General features: G+C 45.0%; 1 protein-coding gene across 1 annotated transcript in view; it reads left to right on the forward strand.

Moving 5' to 3' along the window:
• The window catches only part of LOC311133234 (stromal membrane-associated protein 1-like), a gene marked incomplete at both ends in the record, with an annotated part of 105769 nt that overhangs the window by 72981 nt on the left and 10106 nt on the right, over positions 1 to 22682 (forward strand). Inside the window, one exon of the mRNA XM_084166721.1 lies at positions 22123 to 22232. Coding sequence (XP_084022847.1) covers positions 22123 to 22232 — 110 coding nt within the window. The remainder of the gene's footprint in view (positions 1 to 22122; positions 22233 to 22682) is intronic.

Genomic DNA, 22682 nt, shown 5'->3' on the forward strand with positions numbered 1-22682 from the left:
CTGACGGAGGCAGAGAGGGGGCGTATTCAAAAGGCCACCAGGTTACGGGGCCCACTGGTCAAAGTAGGGAAAGGAGGTTTAGAGGCACGGCGAGAGGTACTGGGGTGTGTTACCAGTCCGGTCCGGCCCGTTCCAGTTCCCGGAGTAGAGCCAGTGGTGTGTGTCCCCAGTACGGTCCGGCCTGTTACGGCCCCTCGCACCAAATGGACGGTGCGCATCTCCAGCCCGGTCCGGTCTGTTCCTGCCTCTCGCACCAAGCCTACAGTGTGCGTCGCCAGTCCTGCCCGGCCTGTTCCTGCTCCACGCACCAAACCTACGGTGTGCGTCGACAGCCCTGCCCGGCCTGTTCCTGCTCCACGCACCAAGTCTACGGTGTGCGTCGACAGCCCTGCCCGGCCTGTTCCTGCTCCACGCACCAAACCTACGGTGTGCGTCGACAGCCCTGCCCGGCCTATTCCTGCTCCACGCACCAAGCCTACGGTGTGCGTCGCCAGCCCAGCCCGGCCTGTCCCTGCTCCACGCACCAAGCCTACGGGGTGCGTCGCCAGCCCAGCCCGGCCTGTCCCTGCTCAACGCACTAAGCCTACGGGGTGCGTCGCCAGCCCAGCCCGGCCTGTCCCTGCTCCACGCACCAAGCCTACGGGGTGCGTCGCCAGCCCAGCCCGGCCTGTCCCTGCTCAACGCACTAAGCCTACGGGGTGCGTCGCCAGCCCAGCCCGGCCTGTCCCTGCTCCACGCACCAAACCTACGGTGTGCGTCGCCAGCCCAGCCCGGCCTGTCCCTGCTCAACGCACTAAGCCTACGGGGTGCGTCGCCAGCCCAGCCCGGCCTGTCCCTGCTCCACGCACCAAACCTACGGTGTGCGTCGCCAGCCCAGCCCGGCCTGTCCCTGATCCACGCACCAAGCCTACGGGGTGCGTCGCCAGCCCAGCCCAGCCTGTCCCTGCTCCACGCACCAAACCTACGGTGTGCGTCGCCAGCCCGGCCCGGCCTGTTCCTGCCACTCGCACCAAACCTACGGTGAGCGTCGCCAGCCCGGCCCGGCTCGTTCCTGCCACTCGCACCAAGCCAGGGGTGCGAGTCGTCAGCCTGGTCCAGCCCGTTCCTGCCACTCGCACCAAGCCAGGGGTGCGAGTCGTCAGCCTGGTCCAGCCCGTTCCTGCCACTCGCACCAAGCCAGGGGTGCGAGTCGTCAGCCTGGTTCAGCCCATTCCTGCTACTCGCACCAAGCCCGGGGTGCGAGTCGTCAGCCTGGTAAGACCGGTCAGCTGCTCCACAACGGAGCGTAAGCTATCCGCTCCGTCTATGTCCAGTCCAGATCCAGCCAGCGGGGTCAGACCGGACCAGGGGCGCTACGGGGGTATTATGGAGGGGTGGTGGTCAAGGCCGGAGCCGGAGCCGCCTCCGAGGAGGAATGCCCACCCAGCCCTCCCCTGTTTGGGGTTTGTTAAGACGCGGTCGCAGTCCGCGCCTTTAGGGGGGGGTACTGTCACACCCTGGCTCTGGGACTCTAAATGTTGAGCCAGGGTGTGTGCATTCTATGTGTTCATTTTCTATGTGGGTTGTTCTAGGTTGTCTATGTCTATGTTTGCATGTGTGACTCCCAATCAGAGGCAACGAGTGTCTGCTGTCGGCTGGTTGTCTCTGATTGGGAGCCATATTTACACTGTGTTTTCTCTTGGGTGTTGTGGGTTTTTGTTCCGTGTCGGTATGTTAACCGTTGGACTTCACGAGTCGTGTTTTGTTTGTTTGTTAGTACTTTAATTAAATAAAGTCATGTTTGTATCACACGCTGCGCCTTGGTCCGCTTCCTGTAACGACGATTGTGACAGAGAGGCCTGTAATTTTCACCATAGGTACACGTCAACTATGACAGACAAAATGAGATTTTTTTTCCAGAAAATCACATTGTAGGATTTTTAATGAATTTATTTGCAAATTATGGTGGAAAATAAGTATTTGGTCAATAACAAAAGTTTCTCAATACTTTGTTATATACCCTTTGTTGGCAATGACACAGGTCAAACGTTTTCTGTAAGTCTTCACAAGGTTTTCACACACTGTTGCTGGTATTTTGGCCCATTCCTCCATGCAGATCTCCTCTAGAGCAGTGATGTTTTGGGGCTGTCGCTGGGCAACACAGACTTTCAACTCCCTCCAAAGATTTTCTATGGGGTTGAGATCTGGAGACTGGCTAGGCCACTCCAGGACCTTGAAATGCTTCTTACGAAGCCACTCCTTCGTTGCCCGGGCGGTGTGTTTGGGATCATTGTCATGCTGAAAGACCCAGCCACGTTTCATCTTCAATGCCCTTGCTGATGGAAGGAGGTTTTCACTCAAAATCTCACGATACATGGCCCCATTCATTCTTTCCTTTACACGGATCAGTCGTCCTGGTCCCTTTGCAGAAAAACAGCCCCAAAGCATGATGTTTCCACCCCCATGCTTCACAGTAGGTATGGTGTTCTTTGGATGCAACTCAGCATTCTTTGTCCTCCAAACACGACGAGTTGAGTTTTTACCAAAAAGTTCTATTTTGGTTTCATCTGACCATATGACATTCTCCCAATCCTCTTCTGGATCATCCAAATGCACTCTAGCAAACTTCAGACGGGCCTGGACATGTACTGGCTTAAGCAGGGGGACACGTCTGGTACTGCAGGATTTGAGTCCCTGGCGGCGTAGTGTGTTACTGATGGTAGGCTTTGTTACTTTGGTCCCAGCTCTCTGCAGGTCATTCACTAGGTCCCCCGTGTGGTTCTGGGATTTTTGCTCACCGTTCTTGTGATCATTTTGACCCCACGGGGTAAGATCTTGCGTGGAGCCCCAGATCGAGGGAGATTACAGTGGTCTTGTATGTCTTCCATTTCCTAATAATTGCTCCCACAGTTGATTTCTTCAAACCAAGCTGCTTACCTATTGCAGATTCAGTCTTCCCAGCCTGGTGCAGGTCTACCATTTTGTTTCTGGTGTCCTTTGACAGCTCTTTGGTCTTGGCCGTAGTGGAGTTTGGAGTGTGACTGTTTGAGGTTGTGGACAGGTGTCTTTTATACTGATAACAAGTTCAAACAGGTGCCATTAATACAGGTAACGAGTGGAGGACAGAGGAGCCTCTTAAAGAAGAAGTTACAGGTCTGTGAGAGCCAGAAATCTTGCTTGTTTGTAGGTGACCAAATACTTATTTTCCACCATAATTTGCAAATAAATTCATTAAAAATCCTACAATGTGATTTTCAGGATTTATTTTCTCAATTTGTCTGTCATAGTTGACGTGTACCTATGATGAAAATTACAGGCCTCTCTCATCTTTTTAAGTGGGAGAACTTGCACAATTGGTGGCTGACGGGCCGCCCCCAGGTGGTAAGGGTAGGTAACAACACATCTGCCACACTGATCCTCAACACGGGGGCCCCTCAGGGGTGCGTGCTCAGTCCCCTCCTGTACTCTCTGTTCACCCATGACTGCATGGCCAGGCACGACTCCAACACCATCATTAAGTTTGCCGACGACACAACAGTGGTAGGCCTGATCACCGACAACGATGAGACAGCCTATAGGGAGGAGGTCAGAGATCTGGCCGTGTGGTGCCAGGACAACAACCTCTCCCTCAACGTGACCAAGACAAAGGAGATGATTGTGGACTACAGGAAAAAAAAGAGGACTGAGCACGCCCCCATTCTCATCGACGGGGCTGTAGTGGAACAGGTTGAGAGCTTCAAGTTCCTTGGTGTCCACATCACCAACGAACTATCATGGTCCAAACAAACCAAGATAGTCGTGAAGAGGGCACGACAAAGCCTATTCCCCCTCAGGAGACTAAAAAGATTTGGCATGGGTCCTCAGATCCTCAAAAAATTCTACAGCTCCACCATCGAGAGCATCCTGACTGGTTGCATCACCGCCTGGTATGGCAACTGCTTGGCCTCCGACCGCAAGGCACTACAGAGGGTAGTGCGTACGGCCCAGTACATCACTGGGGCAAAGCTTCCTGCCATCCAGGACCTCTATACCAGGCGGTGTCAGAGGAAGGCCCTCAAAATTGTCAAAGACTCCAGCCACCCTAGTCATAGACTGTTCTCTCTGCTACCGCACGGCAAGCGGTACCGGAGTGCCAAGTCTAGGTCCAAAAGACTTCTCAACAGCTTCTACCCCCAAGCCATAAGACTCCTGAACAGCTAATCATGGCTACCCGGACTATTTGCACTGCCCCCCCACCAGGGACGGCTTGTTCAATAGGGCGATATGGGCGACGCACTGCCAAACGGGAAAAGGAAGGGATTTTTTTTCTAATCAATTATATCACGGCAACAGCAGTTATCAGTGTTCACGTCTGATCTGCCAGCCACTAAATGTCAAATCAGGCTAAAGTCGTGCTTCAAATGGCCCCGCCCGTTTTTTGGGCGATTTCAGTCAGGTTGAAAATCGCACAGAAGTCTCTCATAGCCTGTCATGTAAAATCTATTTTTTTCACATTTCAAAGCTTTCAATACATTCTCTATGGGTGTCTGTGGGCATGCACTTACGCGCTTTCGTCATACGTGACGTAACGTTGAACGTAACTAAGACAATGGCGGCTAGCAGCGTCTATGTTGCGACCTGCAGTGTGGCGTTATTTTATGTTTTTAATTTGTAGACTTAGTTTACAAACATTCTGCTTTGGACTAATCTTCGGTTTTGGACTGATCTTGTTGATCGTGTACATACCCGCTACGAACGGACTAAATAATGAAAACGCTGCTGGCAGCGGAATCCCAATACAGCTGGGAGACTTGGCTGGATGACAGAGTCCCGGACAGAGAGGTGGAGCCGGCCGGCTTCACCCTGGTCAGAGCGGACCGTGATCCTGGTAAGAGAGCGACTCTGTACCCCGACATTGAACTGCTTTCTGTGTCATTGAACCTTACTATTGTTGATAAAACAAGTTTACTGGAGAACGAAAACCAAGTAGAGACTTTTGGACAAGGTGGATAATTGTATAATATAAGGCAGTTTATTCAGAGGTAAAGATATCTGGAATCGCGTGCACGGACCCGTTCGTCAAACTCGTAGGGAGTTTATCAGAAGAGCCCCTAAACATTGTGTGCTGACATTTTATACAATAAAATGAAGTAGGTTGAATCTAGTAGTTCTGATCTTCTGATTGGTCCTGATGAGTTGGGCGAGGTCACCTCCAGGCTAGTGTCACTGTTGCATTGGCTCTGAGTCGGGTTCTCTGTCTTCAGATGTTCAGCCTAAGAGAAGAGGATTTGTGTGTGGTGTGTGTGTTTGTTATCAGTGTGTGTGTGTGTGTGTGTGTGTGTGTGTGTGTTTGTTATCAGTGATGATGTGTGTGTGTGTGTGTGTGTGTGTGTGTGTGTTTATCAGTGATGATGTGTGTGTGTGTGTGTGTGTGTGTGTGTGGGTGTGTGTGTGTGTGTCCTCAGGGCAAGAACTCGTGAGTTGGAAGAACTGAGAGACCTATGGCGTGGGTGTTATCCTTAGCCACCTGCTGACAAGGCTGACAAGATAGGACTCTTGTTCATTGTATTGAATACAAAGGCCCAACACAAAATGGGTCATGCACAAGATTTTAGTCAGACCAAGCTATAACATTATATATTTACTACGACAGTACATTCAACCAAAAGCTAATATAACAAAGGCATCAGAGATTATTTATAATCTGTCACAGAAACTGGAATCCATCTCCCCAGATCAGTCAATAAATGCTTCTGGTATTGACTTATATGCTGCCCCTGTCTTCATGTTGTTGCTGGACATATCTTTTTTTAAATGTGTGTAGGTCACCTAAATCATCAGAAAAATTGCCCCTCCTGAAAAAATTTTCAGGAGCCGCCACTGCCCCCCACCCCATCCTTTTTGCGCTGCTGCTACTCTGTTAAGTATTCATGCATAGTCACTTTAACTCTACCCACATGTATATATTACCTCAACTAACTCATCTAGCCGGTTCCCCCGCACATTGACTCTGCAACGGTACCCCCCTGTATATATAGCCTCCCTACTGTTATTTTCTTTTCTTTTTTTGTTGTTGTTTTATTCTTACTTTTTTTGTTTAAAATAAATGCACTGTTGGTTAAGGGCTGTAAGTAAGCATTTCACTGTGATGTCTGCACCTGTTGTATTCGGCGCATGTGACCAATAAAATTTGATTTGATTTGATTTGACTAAATACTTTTTTCCCCCACTGTATATACAGTGGGGAGAACAAGTATTTGATACACTGCCGATTTTGCAGGTTTTCCTACTTACAAAGCATGTAGAGGTCTGTAATTTTTATCATAGGTACACTTCAACTGTGAGAGACGGAATCTAAAACAAAAATCCAGAAAATCACATTGTATGATTTTTAAGTAATTAATTTGCATTTTATTGCATGACATAAGTATTTGATCACCTACCAACCAGTAAGAATTCCGGGACTCACAGACCTGTTCGTTTTTCATTAAGAAGCCCTCCTGTTCTCTACTCATTACCTGTATTAACTGCACCTGTTTGAACTCGTTACCTGTATAAAAGACACCTGTCCACACACTCAATCAAACAGACTCCAACCTCTCCACAATGACCAAGACCAGAGAGCTGTGTAAGGACATCAGGGATACAATTGTAGACCTACACAAGGTTGGGATGGGCTACAGGACAATAGGCAAGCAGCTTGGTGAGAAGGCAACAACTGTTGGCGCAATTATTAGAAAATGGAAGAAGTTCAAGATGACGGTCAATCACCCTCGGTCTGGGGCTCCATGCAAGTTTTCACTTCGTGGGACATCAATGATCATGAGGAAGATCAGCCCAGAACTACACGGCAGGACCTGGTCAATGACCTGAAGAGAGCTGGGACCACAGTCTCAAAGAAAACCATTAGCAACACACTACGCCATCATGGATTAAAATCCTGCAGCGCACGCAAGTCCCCCTGCTCAAGCCAGCGCATGTCCAGGCCCATCTGAAGTTTGCCAATGACCATCTGGATGATCCAGAGGAGGAATGGGAGAAGGTCATGTGGTCTGATGAGACAAAAATATAGCTTTTTGGTCTAAACTCCACTCGCCGTGTTTGGAGGAAGAAGAAGGATGAGTACAACCCCAAGAACACCATCCAACCGTGAAGCATGGAGGTGGAAACATCATTCTTTGGGGATGCTTTTCTGCAAAGGGGACAGGAAGACTGCACCGTATTGAGGGGAGGATGGATGGGGCCATGTATCGCGAGATCTTGGCCAACAACCTCCTTCCCTCAGTAAGAGCATTGAAGATGGGTCGTGGCTGGGTCTTCCAGCATGACAACGACTCGAAACACACAGCCAGGGCAACTAAGGAGTGGCTCCGTAAGAAGCATCTCAAGGTCCTGGAGTGGCCTAGCCAGTCTCCAGACCTGAACCCAATAGAAAATCTTTGGAGGGAGCTGAAAGTCCGTATTGCCCAGCGACAGCCCTGAAACCTGAAGGATCTGGAGAAGGTCTGTATGGAGGAGTGGGCCAAAATCCCTGCTGAAGTGTATGCAAACCTGGTCAAGACCTACAGGAAACGTATGATCTCTGTAATTGCAAACAAAGGTTTCTGTACCAAATATTAATACCAAATATTAAGTTCTGCTTTTCTGATGTATCAAATACTTATGTCATGCAATAAAATGCAAATTAATTACTTAAAAATCATACAATGTGATTTTCTGGATTTTTGTTTTAGATTTCGTCTCTCACAGTTGAAGTGTACCTATGATAAAAATAACAGACCTCTACATGCTTTGTAAGTAGGAAAACCTACAAAATCGGCAGGGTATCAAATACTTGTTCTCCCCACTGTATATATATATATGTGTATATATATATATATATATATATATATACACATATACAGTACCAGTCAAAAGTTTGGACACACCTACTCATTCAAGGGTTGTTCTTTCTTTTTACTATTTTCTACATTGTAGAATAATAGTGAAGACATCAAAACTATGAAATAACACATATGGAATCATGTAGTAACCAAATAAGTGTTAGACAAATCAAAATATATTTTTAATTTGTGATTCTTCAAAGTAGCCACCCTTTGCCTTGATGACAGCTTTGCACACTCTTGGCATTCTCTCAACCAGCTTCATGAGGTAGTCACGTGGAATGCATTTCAATTAACAGGTGTGCATTGTTAAAAGTTAATTTGTGGGATTTCTTTCCTTCTTAATGCGTTTGAGCCTATCAGTTGTGTTGTGAAAGGTAAGGTTGGTATACAGAAGATAACCCTATTTGGTAAAAGACCAAGTCCATATTATGGCAAGAACAGCTCAAATAAGAAAAGTGAAATGACAGTCCATCATTACTTTAAGACATGAAGGTCAGTCAATCCGGAAAATTTCAAGAACTTTTAAAGTTTCTTCAAGTGCAGTCGCAAAAACCATCAAACGCTATGATGAAACTGTCTCTCATGAGGACCGCCACAGGAAAGGAAGACCCAGAGTTACCTCTACTGCAGAGAATACGTTTATTAGAGTTACCAGCCTCAGAAATTGCAGCCCAAATAAATGCTTCACGGAGTTCAAGTAACAGACACATCTCAACATCAACTGTTCAGAGGAGACTGTGTGAATCAGGCCTTCATGGTCAAATTGCTGCAAAGAAACCACTACTAAAGGACACCAATAAGAAGAAGACACTTGCTTGGGCCAAGAAACACGAGCAATGGACATTAGACCGGTGGAAATCTGTCCTTTGGTCTGATGAGTCCAAATTTGAGATTTTGTGAGACGCAGAGTAGGTGAACGGATGATCTCTGCATGTGTGGTTCCCACCTTGAACCACGGAGGAGGAGGTGTGATGGTGTGGGGGTGCTGGTGACACTGTCAGTGATTTATTTAGAATTCAAGGCACTCTTAACCAGCATGGCTACCACAGCATTCTGCAGCGATACGCCATCCCATCTGGTTTGCGCTTAGTGGGACTATCATTTGTTTTTCAACAGGACAATGACCCAACACACCTCCAGGCTGTGAAAGGGCTATTTGACCAAGAAGGAGAGTGATGAAGTGGTGCATCAGATGACCTGGCCTCCACAATCACACGGCACCCTTTCAGAGTCAAATTCCTGTTTATGCAAATGTATTTGGCGAATAAAGCTGATTCTGACATGTTAACCTGAGTTTAGCTGGTTTATCATATGTCAGTTTAAATTATATTATTTGGGACTGGTTATGTACTGGATGAACTGTAGCAGGTAGCATATTCTCCCCTTGGTGTCTTCATATAATTCAAAATCCTCCATGTGCTGTGTGTGTCCTTAGGCTTAAATATCAACCTGGTCTCCGAGCATTTTGTATTATTCTGGATGTAAATCTTTGACACTCCATTTAGTATGATACTGTATGTTACGTTTCGTATGGTATGTATTAATTTGTGGATGTCCATCACCCATTTCGTATGATATACAGTAATCCCTCGTTTATCGCGGGGGTTACGTTCCGAAAATGACCCGCGATAAGTGAAATCCGCGAAATAGAAAACTTTTTTTTTTTACAATTAGCAACTATTACATGTATACAAATACAGTGACTCACGTGTAGGCCGTTTCACTGCTCTTCAGACTGGGCCGCTGCATCCTGACTGCGCTCTGCAGTGTTCTCTTCTTCTGAAGCCCGCGGTGCAGGTGTGTTTGTTCGGGAGAAGAACATAGTGATAGGCAGCTGTTGTCGCTCTTTTTTCTTCTTTGCAAAAAGATCCTTGTACACCGACATGCCACCATCGATTACGTTGGAGAACTGTAATGAACGGCTCATCAAAGGGTCCCATTCCTCACGGCTGCATAGCTTTTACCTTCCCTTAGCATGTCCAGAAGTTTAACTTTATCTGAGATAGGTAGCATCTTCCGCCGTTTGGGCCCATCCGCAGGTGCTTTTGTCGGTCCAGGCCGTTTCGTCGACATTATGGGTTTAGGAGATGTTCGAAATTACAAGATAATTTGGCCAACTTAATGTAAATTTGCCAAGCTGTTTTATGTACGTACACATAACTGCACGAGACGACAAAATGATAGCACAATTCGTAGCATGTTTTGATACAAGAAGCGGGAGTGAGTTTTTAGCGAATCAGAATGCAGAGCACAATGCACCAAAAAAAAAAAAATGCATTATGAAAATCCGCGAAATAGCGAATCCGCGATAAGTGAACCGCGAAGTGGCGAGGGATCACTGTATTACGAATTACAATTCGTATTATATGTTAAGAATTTGCAAAATGTACAATATGTTACGAATTTTCAAAATGTATGGTATGTTACAAATTCTTACTAGATGGCTAATGTTAGTTAGCTGGCTAACATTAGCTATTCTAGAGGTTAGGGGTTAAGGTTAGTGTTACTTTTAGGAATGCTGAAGTTGTCCGTGATGAGATTCGAACTCACAACCTTTGGGTTGCTAGACATTCGCATTATACGCCCACCCTACTTTAATTTTTGCCTTAAGTAACCATCTGTCTCATGTAACCATACCAAACATAACATATGATACTAATTTGTTTGTCCGGGATTTACCTTTACTATGTTACGTCTAGTTTATGAGACCAGGCTGTAAATATTGGCTCCTACCTGCAATTAGTGGACTTGTTTTATGGTGTCTGCTATGACTGTCGGCTTTTGTTTTAGACAAACGTTGCTGGCTAAAAAGTAATAAGATAGCTAACTTTAGCAAGTAGACTACACTCAACTCAAGGTATAAATAGTATACCTATTAGAATTTATTTCCCAATTCATTTAGTTATCAAACTTCTGGGTTTCCCAAGTCGTTCAGTGCTGACTGCTCAAACCGGGTAGCTAGCTAAACAGACGGCTCTGCAGTGCATCACAAACAGAAGGCTCGTAATATCCAATCACAACACTGGACTGGCCAATGGCAGGAATTTCTTTGTTCACGTTCAATGGAGTGATGAACGAACTATCTAAGGTTTCTAGACACGCACCCGCCTTTAAGCCCGACCCCATCAGCCTGAAATCTAAAAACCCAAAGGTGCCAAGACATGAGAGAGAGCGAGAGAGCAATTTGAGAGCAAAAACCAAGCCATGAGGTTGAAGGAATTGTCCTTAGAGTTCCGAGACAGTATTGTGTTGAGGCACAGATCTGGGGAAGGGTACCAAAACATTTCTGGAGCATTGAAGGTCCCCAAGAACACAATGGCCTCCATCATTCTTAAATGGAAGAAGTTTTGAACCACCAAGAATCTTCCTAGAGCTGGCCGCCCGGCCAAACTGAGCAATCGGGGGAAGGGCCTTGGTCAGGGAGGTGACGAAGAACCCAATGGTCACTCTGACAGAGCTCCAGAGTTCCTCTGTAGAGATGGGAGAACCTGCCAGAAGGACAACCATCTCTGCAGCACTCCACCAATCAGGCCTTTATGGTAGAGTGGCCAGACGAAAGCCACTCCTCAGTAAAAGGCACATGACAGCCCACTTGGAGTTTGCCAAAAGGCACCTAAAAGACTCTCAGACCATGAGAAACAAGATTCTCTGGTCTGATGAAACCAAAATTGAACGCTTTGGCCTGAATGCCAAGTGTCACGTCTGGAGGAAACCTGGCACCATCCCTATGGTGAAGGATGGTGGTGGCAGCATCATGCTGTAGGGATGTTTTTCAGTGGCAGGGACTGGGAGACTAGTCAGGATCGAGGGAAAGATGAACGGAGCAAAGTACAGAGCGATCCTTGATGAAATCCTGCTCCAGAGCACTCAGGACCTCAGACTGGGGCGAAGGTTCACCTTCCAACAGGACAACGACCCTAAGGACACAGCCAAGACAATGCAGGAGTGGCTTCAGGACAAGTCTCTGAATGTCCTTGAGTGTCCCAGCCAGAGCCCGGACTTGAACCCGATCGAACATCTCTGGAGAGACCTGAAAATAGCTGTGCAGCGACACTCCCCATCCAACCTGACAGGGCTTGAGAGGATCGGCAGAGAAGAATGGGAGAAACTCCTCAAATAAAGTTGTGCCAAGTTTGTAGCGTCATACCCAAGAAAACTTGTGGATGTAATCGCTGCCAAAGGTGCTTCAACAAAGTACTGAGTAAAAGGTCTGAATACTTATGTAAATGTGATATCTGATTATTATTTTTTTGTTGTTGTTTTTTTATACCTGTTTTTGCTTTGTCATTATGGGGTTTTGTGTGTATATTGATGAGGGAAAAAACTACAATTTAATCAATTTTAGAATAAGGCTGTAATGTAACCAAATGTGAAAAAAGTCAAGGGTCTGAATACTTTCCGAATGCACTGTATATAGACAGGTGTGTGCCTTTCCAAATCATGTCCAATCAATTGAATTTACTACAGGTGGACTCCAATCAAGTTGTAGAAACATCTCAAGGATGATCAATGGAAACAGGATGCACCTGAGCTCAATTTCGAGTCTCATAGCAAAGGGTCTGAATACTTACACTACCGTTCAAAAGTTTGGGGTCACTTTGACATTTCCTTGTTTTCGAAAGAAAAGCAAATGTTTTTGTCCGTTAAAATAACATCAAATTAATCAAAAATACAGTGTAGACATTGTTAATGTTGTATGTTAATGTTTTTCCGTTATCAGCTACCATCAGTCATGTGTTCAATGGCACATTGATTTAGCTAATACAAGTTTATCATTTTAAAAGGCTAATTGATCATTAGAAAACCCTTTTGCAATTATGTTAGCACAGCTGAAAACTGTTGTGCTGATTAAAGAAGCAATACAACTGGCCTTCTTGAGACTAGGTGAGTATCTGAAGCATCAGCAATTGTGGGTTCGATTACAGGTTCAAAATGTCCAGAAACAAATAACTTTCTTCTGAAACTCGTCAGTCTATTCTTGTTCTGAGAAATTAAGGCTATTCCATGCGAGAAATTGGCAAGAAACTGAAGATCTCGTACAACGCTGTGTACTAATCCCTTCACAGAACAGCGCAAACTGGCTCTAACCAGAATAGAAAGAGGAGTGGGAGGCCCCGGTGCACAACTGAGCAAGAGGACAAATACATTAGAGTGTCTAGTTTGAGAAACAGACGCCTCACAGGTCCTCAACTGGAAGCTTCATTAAATAGTACCCGCAAAACACCAGTCTCAACGTCAACAGTGAAGAGGCGACTCCGGGATGCTGACCGTCTAGGCAGAGTTGCAAAGAAAAAGCCATATCTCAGACTGGCCAATAAAAATAAAAGATGGGCAAAAGAACACAGACACTGGACTTTTTCTTTGCAACTCTGCCTAGACGGTCAGCATCCCGGAGTCGCCTCTTCAAGGAAAGTATGAAGGGGAGATGGACGGCTATGCGATAGTATGAAATTGACAATCATTAAAATAAAAACAAAAACATGCAACATGTCCATAGCCTATTTATCAGCGTTGATTAGTCTAGAAATTAAGAAAAAATTATGTATCAAATTATACCGTGCTAGGTTTGTTGACTGCTGTTGAATAATTAATTGTCAGACACATCCAACCTTTTTTTTAAAGAATACAGATTTTATTTATTTACTAGCAAGCAATAAAAACGTGCATTGTGTAAAAGAAAATCTGCACATCAAGTGCCATAGCCTATAAGCTAGGGCTTCTACACACCCACGCATCTAGCGGTTTTGCTGCTGGAGCATCAAATGACAGTTGGAAAGAGGAGGAGATGTAGACTGTTAAATAGACAGACTAAGCAAAACAATTGCTTATAATCATTAGTAAATATTCAGGCTATTAGGTAAAGCTTATCTACATGAAAATAAAGTCAATAAAACATTTTTTTTCCAAAAATGTATGTAGGCCTATATAAATGTTTTTGACAGTTATTTTATTTTCATGACAGTCTTCATCCATAACGGTCAGTTACACGGTTATTCAATTACCAGTCACAGCCTTAGTCTCGCTCTCTCTGTCTCTCGCTTTCTCTCTCTCTGTCTCGCTGTGTGTGTCGAGGGGGTGGGGGAGGAGAGTATGACAGAGTGAAAGAGGCGCATAGAGGTGCAAGAGGTGTCAGGTTGTTTAAACTGATGTGGCCAGGGGAGTGGGGTGGAGGATTGGGTCTGTCTGAAAGGACCCTCAAATTAAGCCATGTGTCTTCCTAACGGAGCCCTGTACGTTTCCATTGCTCCCCCAGCCTTCGCTCTCAGAGTGACCATCCCATAATAGATGGTCAGATGAAGCCTGCTGGCTGAGATGATGGCCTACCTATTACCATAAGAACAAAGGGGGAGGCTATTGTCAAGGGGAGAAGAGAAATCGAAAAGCCTATGGCGCTCTCATTTCATCGCCCTCTCCCTCTCTCTGGTCAAACTCCCCATCATGCACTCACGACTCATCCCTCTCTCTCTTTCTTTTTCTCTCTCTCTAAATGATTTCCCTTGTTCTGTCTCAAGGGGCTCAATTCTGTTCACACTTAAATGGATCAATTATGGATGTTCTATCAGTGTTACACTGCCTTCAGAAAGTAGTCATACCCCTTGACTTTTTCCACATTTTGTTATGTTACAGCCTGAATTCAAAATGGAATAAATATATTCATTTTCTCACCCATCTACACACAATACCCCATGATGACAAAGTAAAAACATGTTTCTAGACAATTTTGCTAATTTATTGAAAATGAAATATCTCATTTACATAAGTATTCACACTCCTGAGACAATACTTCGTAGAGGCACCTTTGGCAGCGATTACAGCTGTGAGTCCTTCTGGGTAAGTATTTTAAGAGCTTTACACACCTGGATTGTGCAACATTTGCCCATTATTCTTTTCAAAATCCTTCAAGCTCTGTCAAATTGGTTGTTGATTTTCAAGTAGATTTAAGTTAAAACTGTAACTCGGCCAGGAACATTCACTGTCTTCATGGTAAGCAAGTCCAGTGTAGATTTGGCCTTGTGTTTTAGTTTATTGTCCTGCTGCAAGGTGAATTCATCTCCCAGTGTCTGGTGGAACGCAGACTGAACCAGGTTTTCTACAAGGATTTTGCCTGTGCTTATCTCCATTACATTTCTTTTTTATCCTGGAAAACTGACGCCCTTAACGATTACAAGCATACCCATAACATGATGCAGCCACCACTATGCTTGAAAATATGGAGAGTAGAACTCCGTAATGTGTTGTATTGGAATTGCCCTAAACATAACACTTTGTATTTAGGACAAAAAGTGAATTGCTTTGCCACATTTTTTAGAGTATTACTTTAGTGCATTGTTGCAAACAGGATGGATGTTTTGGAATATTTTGTACAGGCTTCCTTCTTTTCCCGCTGTCAATTAGGTTAGTATTGTTGAGTAACTACATTGTTGTTGATCCATCCTCAGTTTTCTCCTATCACAGCCATTAAACTCTGTAACTGTTTTAAAGTCACCATTGGCCTCATGGTGAAATCCCTAAGCGGCTTCCTTTTCTCCGGCAACTGAGTTAGGAAGGACTCCTGTATCTTTGTAGTGACTGGGTGTATTGATACACCATCCAAAGTGTAATTAATAACTTCACCATGCTCAACGGGATATTCAATGTCTGCTTTTAGAATTTTTACCCATCTACCAATAGGTGCCCTTCTTTGTGAGGCATTATAAAACCTCCCTGGTCTTTGTGGTTAAATCTGGGTTTGATATTCACTGCTTGACTGAGGGACCTTAAAGATAATTGTATGTGTGGGGTACAGAGATGAGTTAGTCATTCAAAAATCAGTATTATTGCACACAGTGAGTCCATGCAACCTATTATGTGACTTGTTAAGCACATTTTTCCACCTGAAATCAAATCAAATCAAATCAAATTGTATTGGTCACATGCGCCGAATACAACAGGTGCAGACATTACAGTGAAATGCTTACTTACAGCCCTTAACCAACAGTGCATTTATTTTTAACAAAAAAAGTAAAAATAAAACAACAACAAAAAAAGTGTTGAGAAAAAAAAGAGCAGAAGTAAAATAAAATAACAGTAGGGAGGCTATATATACAAGGGGGTACCGTTGCAGAGTCAATGTGCGGGGGCACCGGCTAGTTGAGTTAGTTGAGGTAATATGTACATGTGGGTAGAGTTAAAGTGACTATGCATAAATAATAAACAGAGTAGCAGCAGCGTAAAAAGGATGGGGTGAGGGGGCAGTGCAAATAGTCCGGGTAGCCATGATTAGCTGTTCAGGAGTCTTATGGCTTGGGGGTAGAAGCTGTTGAGAAGTCTTTTGGACCTAGACTTGGCACTCCGGTACCGCTTGCCGTGCGGTAGCAGAGAGAACAGTCTATGACTAGGGTGGCTGGAGTCTTTGACAATTTTGAGGGCCTTCCTCTGACACCGCCTGGTATAGAGGTCCTGGATGGCAGGAAGCTTGGCCCCAGTGATGTACTGGGCCGTACGCACTACCCTCTGTAGTGCCTTGCGGTTGGAGGCCAAGCAGTTGCCATACCAGGCGGTGATGCAACCAGTCAGGATGCTCTCGATGGTGCAGCTGTAGAATTTTTTGAGGATCTGAGGACCCATGCCAAATCTTTTCAGTCTCCTGAGGGGGAATAGGCTTTGTCGTGTCCTCTTCACGACTGTCTTGGTGTGTTTGGACCATGATAGTTCGTTGGTGATGTGGACACCAAGGAACTTGAAGCTCTCAACCTGTTCCACTACAGCCCCGTCGATGAGAATGGGGGCGTGCTCAGTCCTCTTTTTTTTCCTGTAGTCCACAATCATCTCCTTTGTCTTGGTCACGTTGAGGGAGAGGTTGTTGTCCTGGCACCACACGGCCAGGTCTCTGACCTCCTCCCTATAGGCTGTCTCATCGTTGTCGGTGATCAGGCCTACCACTGTTGTGTCGTCGGCAAACTTAATGATGGTGTTGGAGTCGTGCCTGGCCATGCAGTCATGGGTGAACAGAGAGTACAGGAGGGGACTGAGCACGCACCCCTGAGGGGCCCCCGTGTTGAGGATCAGTGTGGCAGATGTGTTGTTACCTACCCTTACCACCTGGGGGCGGCCCGTCAGGAAGTCCAGGATCCAGTTGCAGAGGGAGGTGTTTAGTCCCAGGATCCTTAGCTTAGTGATGAGCTTAGAGGGCACTATGGTGTTGAATGCTGAGCTGTAGTCAATGAATAGCATTCTCACGTAGGTGTTCCTCTTGTCCAGGTGGGAAAGGGCAGTGTGGAGTGCAATAGAGATTGCATCATCTGTGGATCTGTTGGGGCGGTATGCAAATTGGAGTGGGTCTAGGGTTTCTGGGATAATGCTGTTGATGTGAGCCATGACCAGCCTTTCAAAGCACTTCATGGCTACAGACGTCAGTGCTACGGGTCGGTAGTCATTTAGGCAGGTCATCTTAGAGACCTTGGGCACGGGGACTATGGTGGTCTGCTTGAAACATGTTGGTATAGGCCCTTTTCACGTGACGTCAGACAACTTCCGTTCTGCCGCGATGCAGGTTATGTTTACATCCGGTGTCGCTTAGGAACGCTTAGCTAGTAGCACATCATTATGGAGTTCACCCAGTCCCTTTCACATCTGCCACCAATACGACTTAACGACGTAGAACGACTTGCTGACAAGTGGTCCCTTACTTCAAGATCGAAGCTTGATAAAGGCTACAAGTTCTTCGTTGAAGGTTAACCATATGCTTGTCATGATACATTTTGGTAATCACTTTTCAGTCCCTAAAATGACAAAATGTAGCAGCTATATTGCATCAGGATAAAATTATTAAACATTTTGTACAAGTAATATATTATTGGATTACAGTAGTATTACGTTTAACGCTGTCTACCTATCCTTACCCCAATCATTCCAGTGGAATCTAGACGGCACTGATCCCTGTTTAATACGGATCCGTCCACTGGCCGATGTGTATCTATCCTCAGGGGGAAAGTGCTGACTGCAAACAAAGGTGCTCCCACGAAGAATCTTAAAACTTGGTCCCTCATCTCTCCTGATCGCCCTCACCCAACGGGCACGTATTTCTCCATCAACAGGGAAATCGTGAAAACTCAGATACGGGAATTTCTGTTTGTTGTTTGAACAAAATGGTACACTGCAATAGCATCTTCTCGAAGATTGTGCCATGCTTCGGTGTTGGATGGGATACTGTTGCGATACAGACACCGGGAGAAAAGAAACAGCTAAATTAACATTCAGCTTTGACCAGGAATCAATATTTATCTAGCTATCATGCACAACAGTATTTGAATAGGTGAGTTACTATACATTCATGAATAAACTAACTGCCTAACAAAGGGTTAGATAGCTAGCTAAGTAAACTTGTTACATTACAGCCAGGCAGCAATGTAACGCTACCTTTTAACGTTATCGGTATCTGGTACTAAGTTGTTGTTAGCTAACGTTAGCCCACTTTTAAGTAACTAAGGCAGTGAACAATTATGAATTAACAATAACGTTAGCAAGTTACAAACCATTGCATATACGTAAACATTATTACTCTTAACTTTACTAATTTAACTTAAACGTACCTTTTGGAATTTCTTCAAGTAGCTAGCTTGCTAGTTAGTGGTCAACAGTTGTATTTTCGTTGAGAAGTCTCAGGTTACGGGCGAACGGAAGTGAAGTTAACCTGCTACGCGGAAAGGCGGAAGTTAGATGACGTCATCGTGAAAAGGGCCTATTACAGACTCAGTCAGGGACATGTTGAAAATGTCAGTGAAGACACTTGCCAGTTGGTCAGCACATGCTCGGAGTACACGTCCTGGTAATCCGTCTGGCCCTGCGGCCTTGTGAATGTTGACCTGCTTAAAAGTCTTACTCACATCGGCTATGGAGAGCGTGATCACATAGTCATCCGGAACAGCTGGTGCTCTCATGCATGCTTCAGTGTTGCTTGCCTCGAAGCGAGCATAGAAGTGGTTTAGCTCGTCTGGTAGGCTTGTGTCACTGGGCAGCTCGCGGCTGTGCTTCCCTTTGTAGTCTGTAATAGTTTTCAAGCCCTGCCACATCCGACGAGCGTCAGAGCCAGTGTAGTACGATTCAATCTTAGTCCTGTATTGACTCTTTGCCTGTTTGATGGTTCGTCGGAGGGCATAGCGGGATTTCTTATAAGCGTCCGGGTTAGAGTCCCGTTCCTTGAAAGCGGCAGCTCTACCCTTTAGCTCAGTGCGGATGTTTCCTGTAATCCATGGCTTCTGGTTGGGGTATGTACGTACGGTCACTGTGGGGACGACATCATCGATGCACTTATTGATGAAGCCAGTGACTGATGTGGTGTACTCCTCAATGCTGTCTGAAGAATCCCGGAACATGTTCCAGTCTGTGCTAGCAAAACAGTCCTGTAGCTTAGCATCTGCGTCATCTGACCACTTTTTTATTAACCGAATCACTGGTGCTTCCTGCTTCAGTTTTTGCTTATAAGCAGGAATCAGGAGGATAGAGTTATGGTCAGATTTGCCAAATGGAGGGCGAGGGAGAGCTTTGTATGCGTCTCTGTGTGTGGAGTAAAGGTGGTCTAGAGTTTTTTTTCCTCTGGTTGCACATTTAACATGCTGGTAAAAATTAGGTAGAACGGATTTAAGTTTCCCTGCATTAAAGTCCCCGGCCACTAGGAGCGCTGCATCTGGATGAGCGTTTTCCTGTTGATTTATGGCCTTGTACAACTCATTCAGTGCAATCTTAATGCCAGCATTGGTTTGTGGTTTGACAGCTATGAAAAATATAGATGAAAACTCTCTTGGTAAATAGTGTGGTCTACAGCTTATCATAAGATACTCTACCTCAGGCGAGCAAAACCTCGAGACTTCCTTAGTATTTGATTTTGTGCACCAGCTGTTGTTTACAAATATACACAGACCGCCACCCCTTGTCTTACCGGAGTCAGCCATTCTATCCTGCCCATGTAGCGTATAGCCCGCTAACTGTATGTTATCCATGTCGTCGTTCAGCCACAACTCTGTGAAACATAAGATATTACAGTTTTTAATGTCCCGTTGGTAGGATAACCGTAATCTTAGGTCATCCAATTTGTTATCCAATGATTGAAGATTGGCTAATAGGATTGATGGAAGAGGCAGTTTACTCGCTCGCCGTCGGATCCTTACAAGGCACCCCGATCTACGTCCACGATATCTCCGTCTCTTCCTCACGCGAATGACGGGGATTTGGGCCTTGTCGGGTGTCTATATGATATCCTCGTTGAAGAAAAAATCTTCGTCCAATACGAGGTGAGTAATCGCTGTCCTGATATCCAGAAGCTCTTTTTGGTTATAAGAGACGATGGCAGAAACATTATGTACAAAATCAATTACAAATAACGCGGAAAAACACACATAATAGTACAGTTGGTTGGAGGGCTGTAAAACGGCAGCCATCTTCTCTGGCGCTGTTGGAACCTATTAAGGCTTGCCATAGCAAAGGGGTTGAATACTTTTTGACTCAAGACATTTCAGCTTTTCATTTTTAATTAATTTGTAAAAATATCGAAAAACACAATACCCCATAATATAAAAGTGGAATTATATGTAGGGGTCCCCGGTTCAAATGTTTAAGCCCAAACCGATCCAAATTAAGCATGCACAGGTCAGAAAACGTATTCAAACGTTATAGATCTCCAGTTCACTGTTTTTTTACTCATATTGTTTTATTCTGAAAATACCTCTTATCTGTTGTGACTTAATTGAAGCGTCCTCTCCTTCAGTTTGGTAGCCTATTGAACTTTTATGAATGTAACTGTGTATGACTGTCAGATAAGTGCGCACAGTGTGGGAGACACAGCTGCTTGCGCCAACGAGAGGTAGGCCTGCCCGTTATTCTAATAGGCTATTCGTACATCTGGCACCTTCATCATTCAGATGCTTGTAAAATGGCTTTCGCAATGTCGAATCATAGGCTTTATCAGTTGTGTGACAACCAATGCTGGGTTAACTAATGCGGTGTAGAAAATTGTGTTTTACCCGAGTTGTGTAGCCTACTGGAATGGACGCAACTCACATCCAACTGCTGATTGGGGTTTTCAATCATTCAGATTTTATTTAGGTTGTTCAGGTACTCTATAATACAGTTTTGCTTTAAACAGTCAGTGTATATGGTTGTTTTTACATGAACAGGTTAGGACCCTAATTTCATAAAGGACAGCAATCATTTCGCATTCATTGGTCGGAGCGGGAGAAGCTCTCTGTAAAATTCTTAACAGTCTAAACCATTCACTTTCGAGACTGGGGTAAAATCCAAAGCTGCATTATGTTAATTGGCTAAATGCCATGCTGATTTAATCAGTGGGTGATGGTTTTTTCAGATAAAAAGTGGGAGGACTAAAAGCATACATTTCCCCCACCCCTAATCTGATAGTGGGGTGGTAGATGGTCAGTCTGCGCAATGGCTCAGCTCAGGTCCAGCTACAGAGGCCCAGCTCCTGAGCTCCCATCAGCAGCAGATATTAATTTAAAATAGAAAATGAATGTTCATGCAAAAATGTTAGTGCATCGAATTGTATCGAACCCAAATCGCATCAATTCGTTCCCGAATCAAAACGAATCTCACTGATTCAGTTCAAACTAGAACGTATCATTCCTGTATATTATCGGAGCCCATGCATCTAGATGCGTATCGAATCGTTAATGAAAGTAGAGATGCACATCCCTACAAACTCCCCATCATATACTCCTCCACATTACTTGTCTTTGAAATTCTGATTTATGATTCGATAATTTTTCCACAAATTGAAATTCAATTCCAGTTGAACTTCGGAAGTGATATCACTGTGGATTCAATTAATTAAAATCCATATCCACCAGAAAGGAATGGTAAAATGGTACAATAGTTTTTCTTTCTCTGAGTTGAATGTTTTGAAATGGCATGGAGTTACGTTCATATACCTGTGTCGAGAAAGATGACTGTGCTTTTTCATTGCACATTGAGGTTCTGAACCCCAAATAAATCATCTCTGAAAACATCCTCCTACATCTTGAGGAGGGAAGGGGTATAGGCAGCACACATCATAGATAACCAGGAGTCGTACACATACACACTCAGATGAGATTTTACACACAATCAATACTGCCTACAGGTTAATGTTTAATCTCTCTCTCTCTCTCTCTCTCTCTCTCTCTCTCTCTCTCTCTCTCTCTCTCTCTCTCTCTCTCTCTCTCTCTCTCTCTCTCTCTCTCTCTCTCTCTCTCTCTCTCTCTCTCTCTCTCTCTCTCTCTCTCTCTCTCTCTCTCTCTCTCTCTCTCTGATGCACCTGCAGGCAGAGCTGCAACGAGTTCTACTGCTGCACCATTCAGCGATGAGGACATCTTTGGTCCAATGGTGTCCAACCCTCTGCCCTCATCCAACAACACTCAGGTACCAACTCCCACCTCTCCCTCTAGAGCACGTGTCAAACTCATTCCACGGAGGGCCGAGTGTCTGCAGGTTTTCACTCCTCCCTTGTACTTAATTGATGAATTAAGGTCATAGAGTATAGTCTAAGCATCGTACAGAGATGGGAAGAGACGAGCTGGCATTCTCAGCTCTCACCAGTCCGAGAACAGATGTGTGAGAAAGGGAAGACAATTGTTTAAATTAAACATTTGTCAATGAGGTGTGTTTGAGAGGTGCCACAGTTATTCCAACACCCATACCTTCGTCCCCATTCACCTCTCCCATATTCCCTTGGCTCTCTCCTGCCGACACACACAGAACATGGATCTCCCCTCTCTCGTTACATGGCTCACAGCACACGCCAGCTACACGCCACCTGGGAGCACGCCAACCCAGTACACGTCACAGTCCTGACTCTGAGCATGAAGAACA

Source organism: Coregonus lavaretus (assembly GCF_964263955.1).
Source record: "Coregonus lavaretus genome assembly, chromosome: 1".
In the NCBI taxonomy this organism is placed as follows: domain Eukaryota; kingdom Metazoa; phylum Chordata; class Actinopteri; order Salmoniformes; family Salmonidae; genus Coregonus; species Coregonus lavaretus.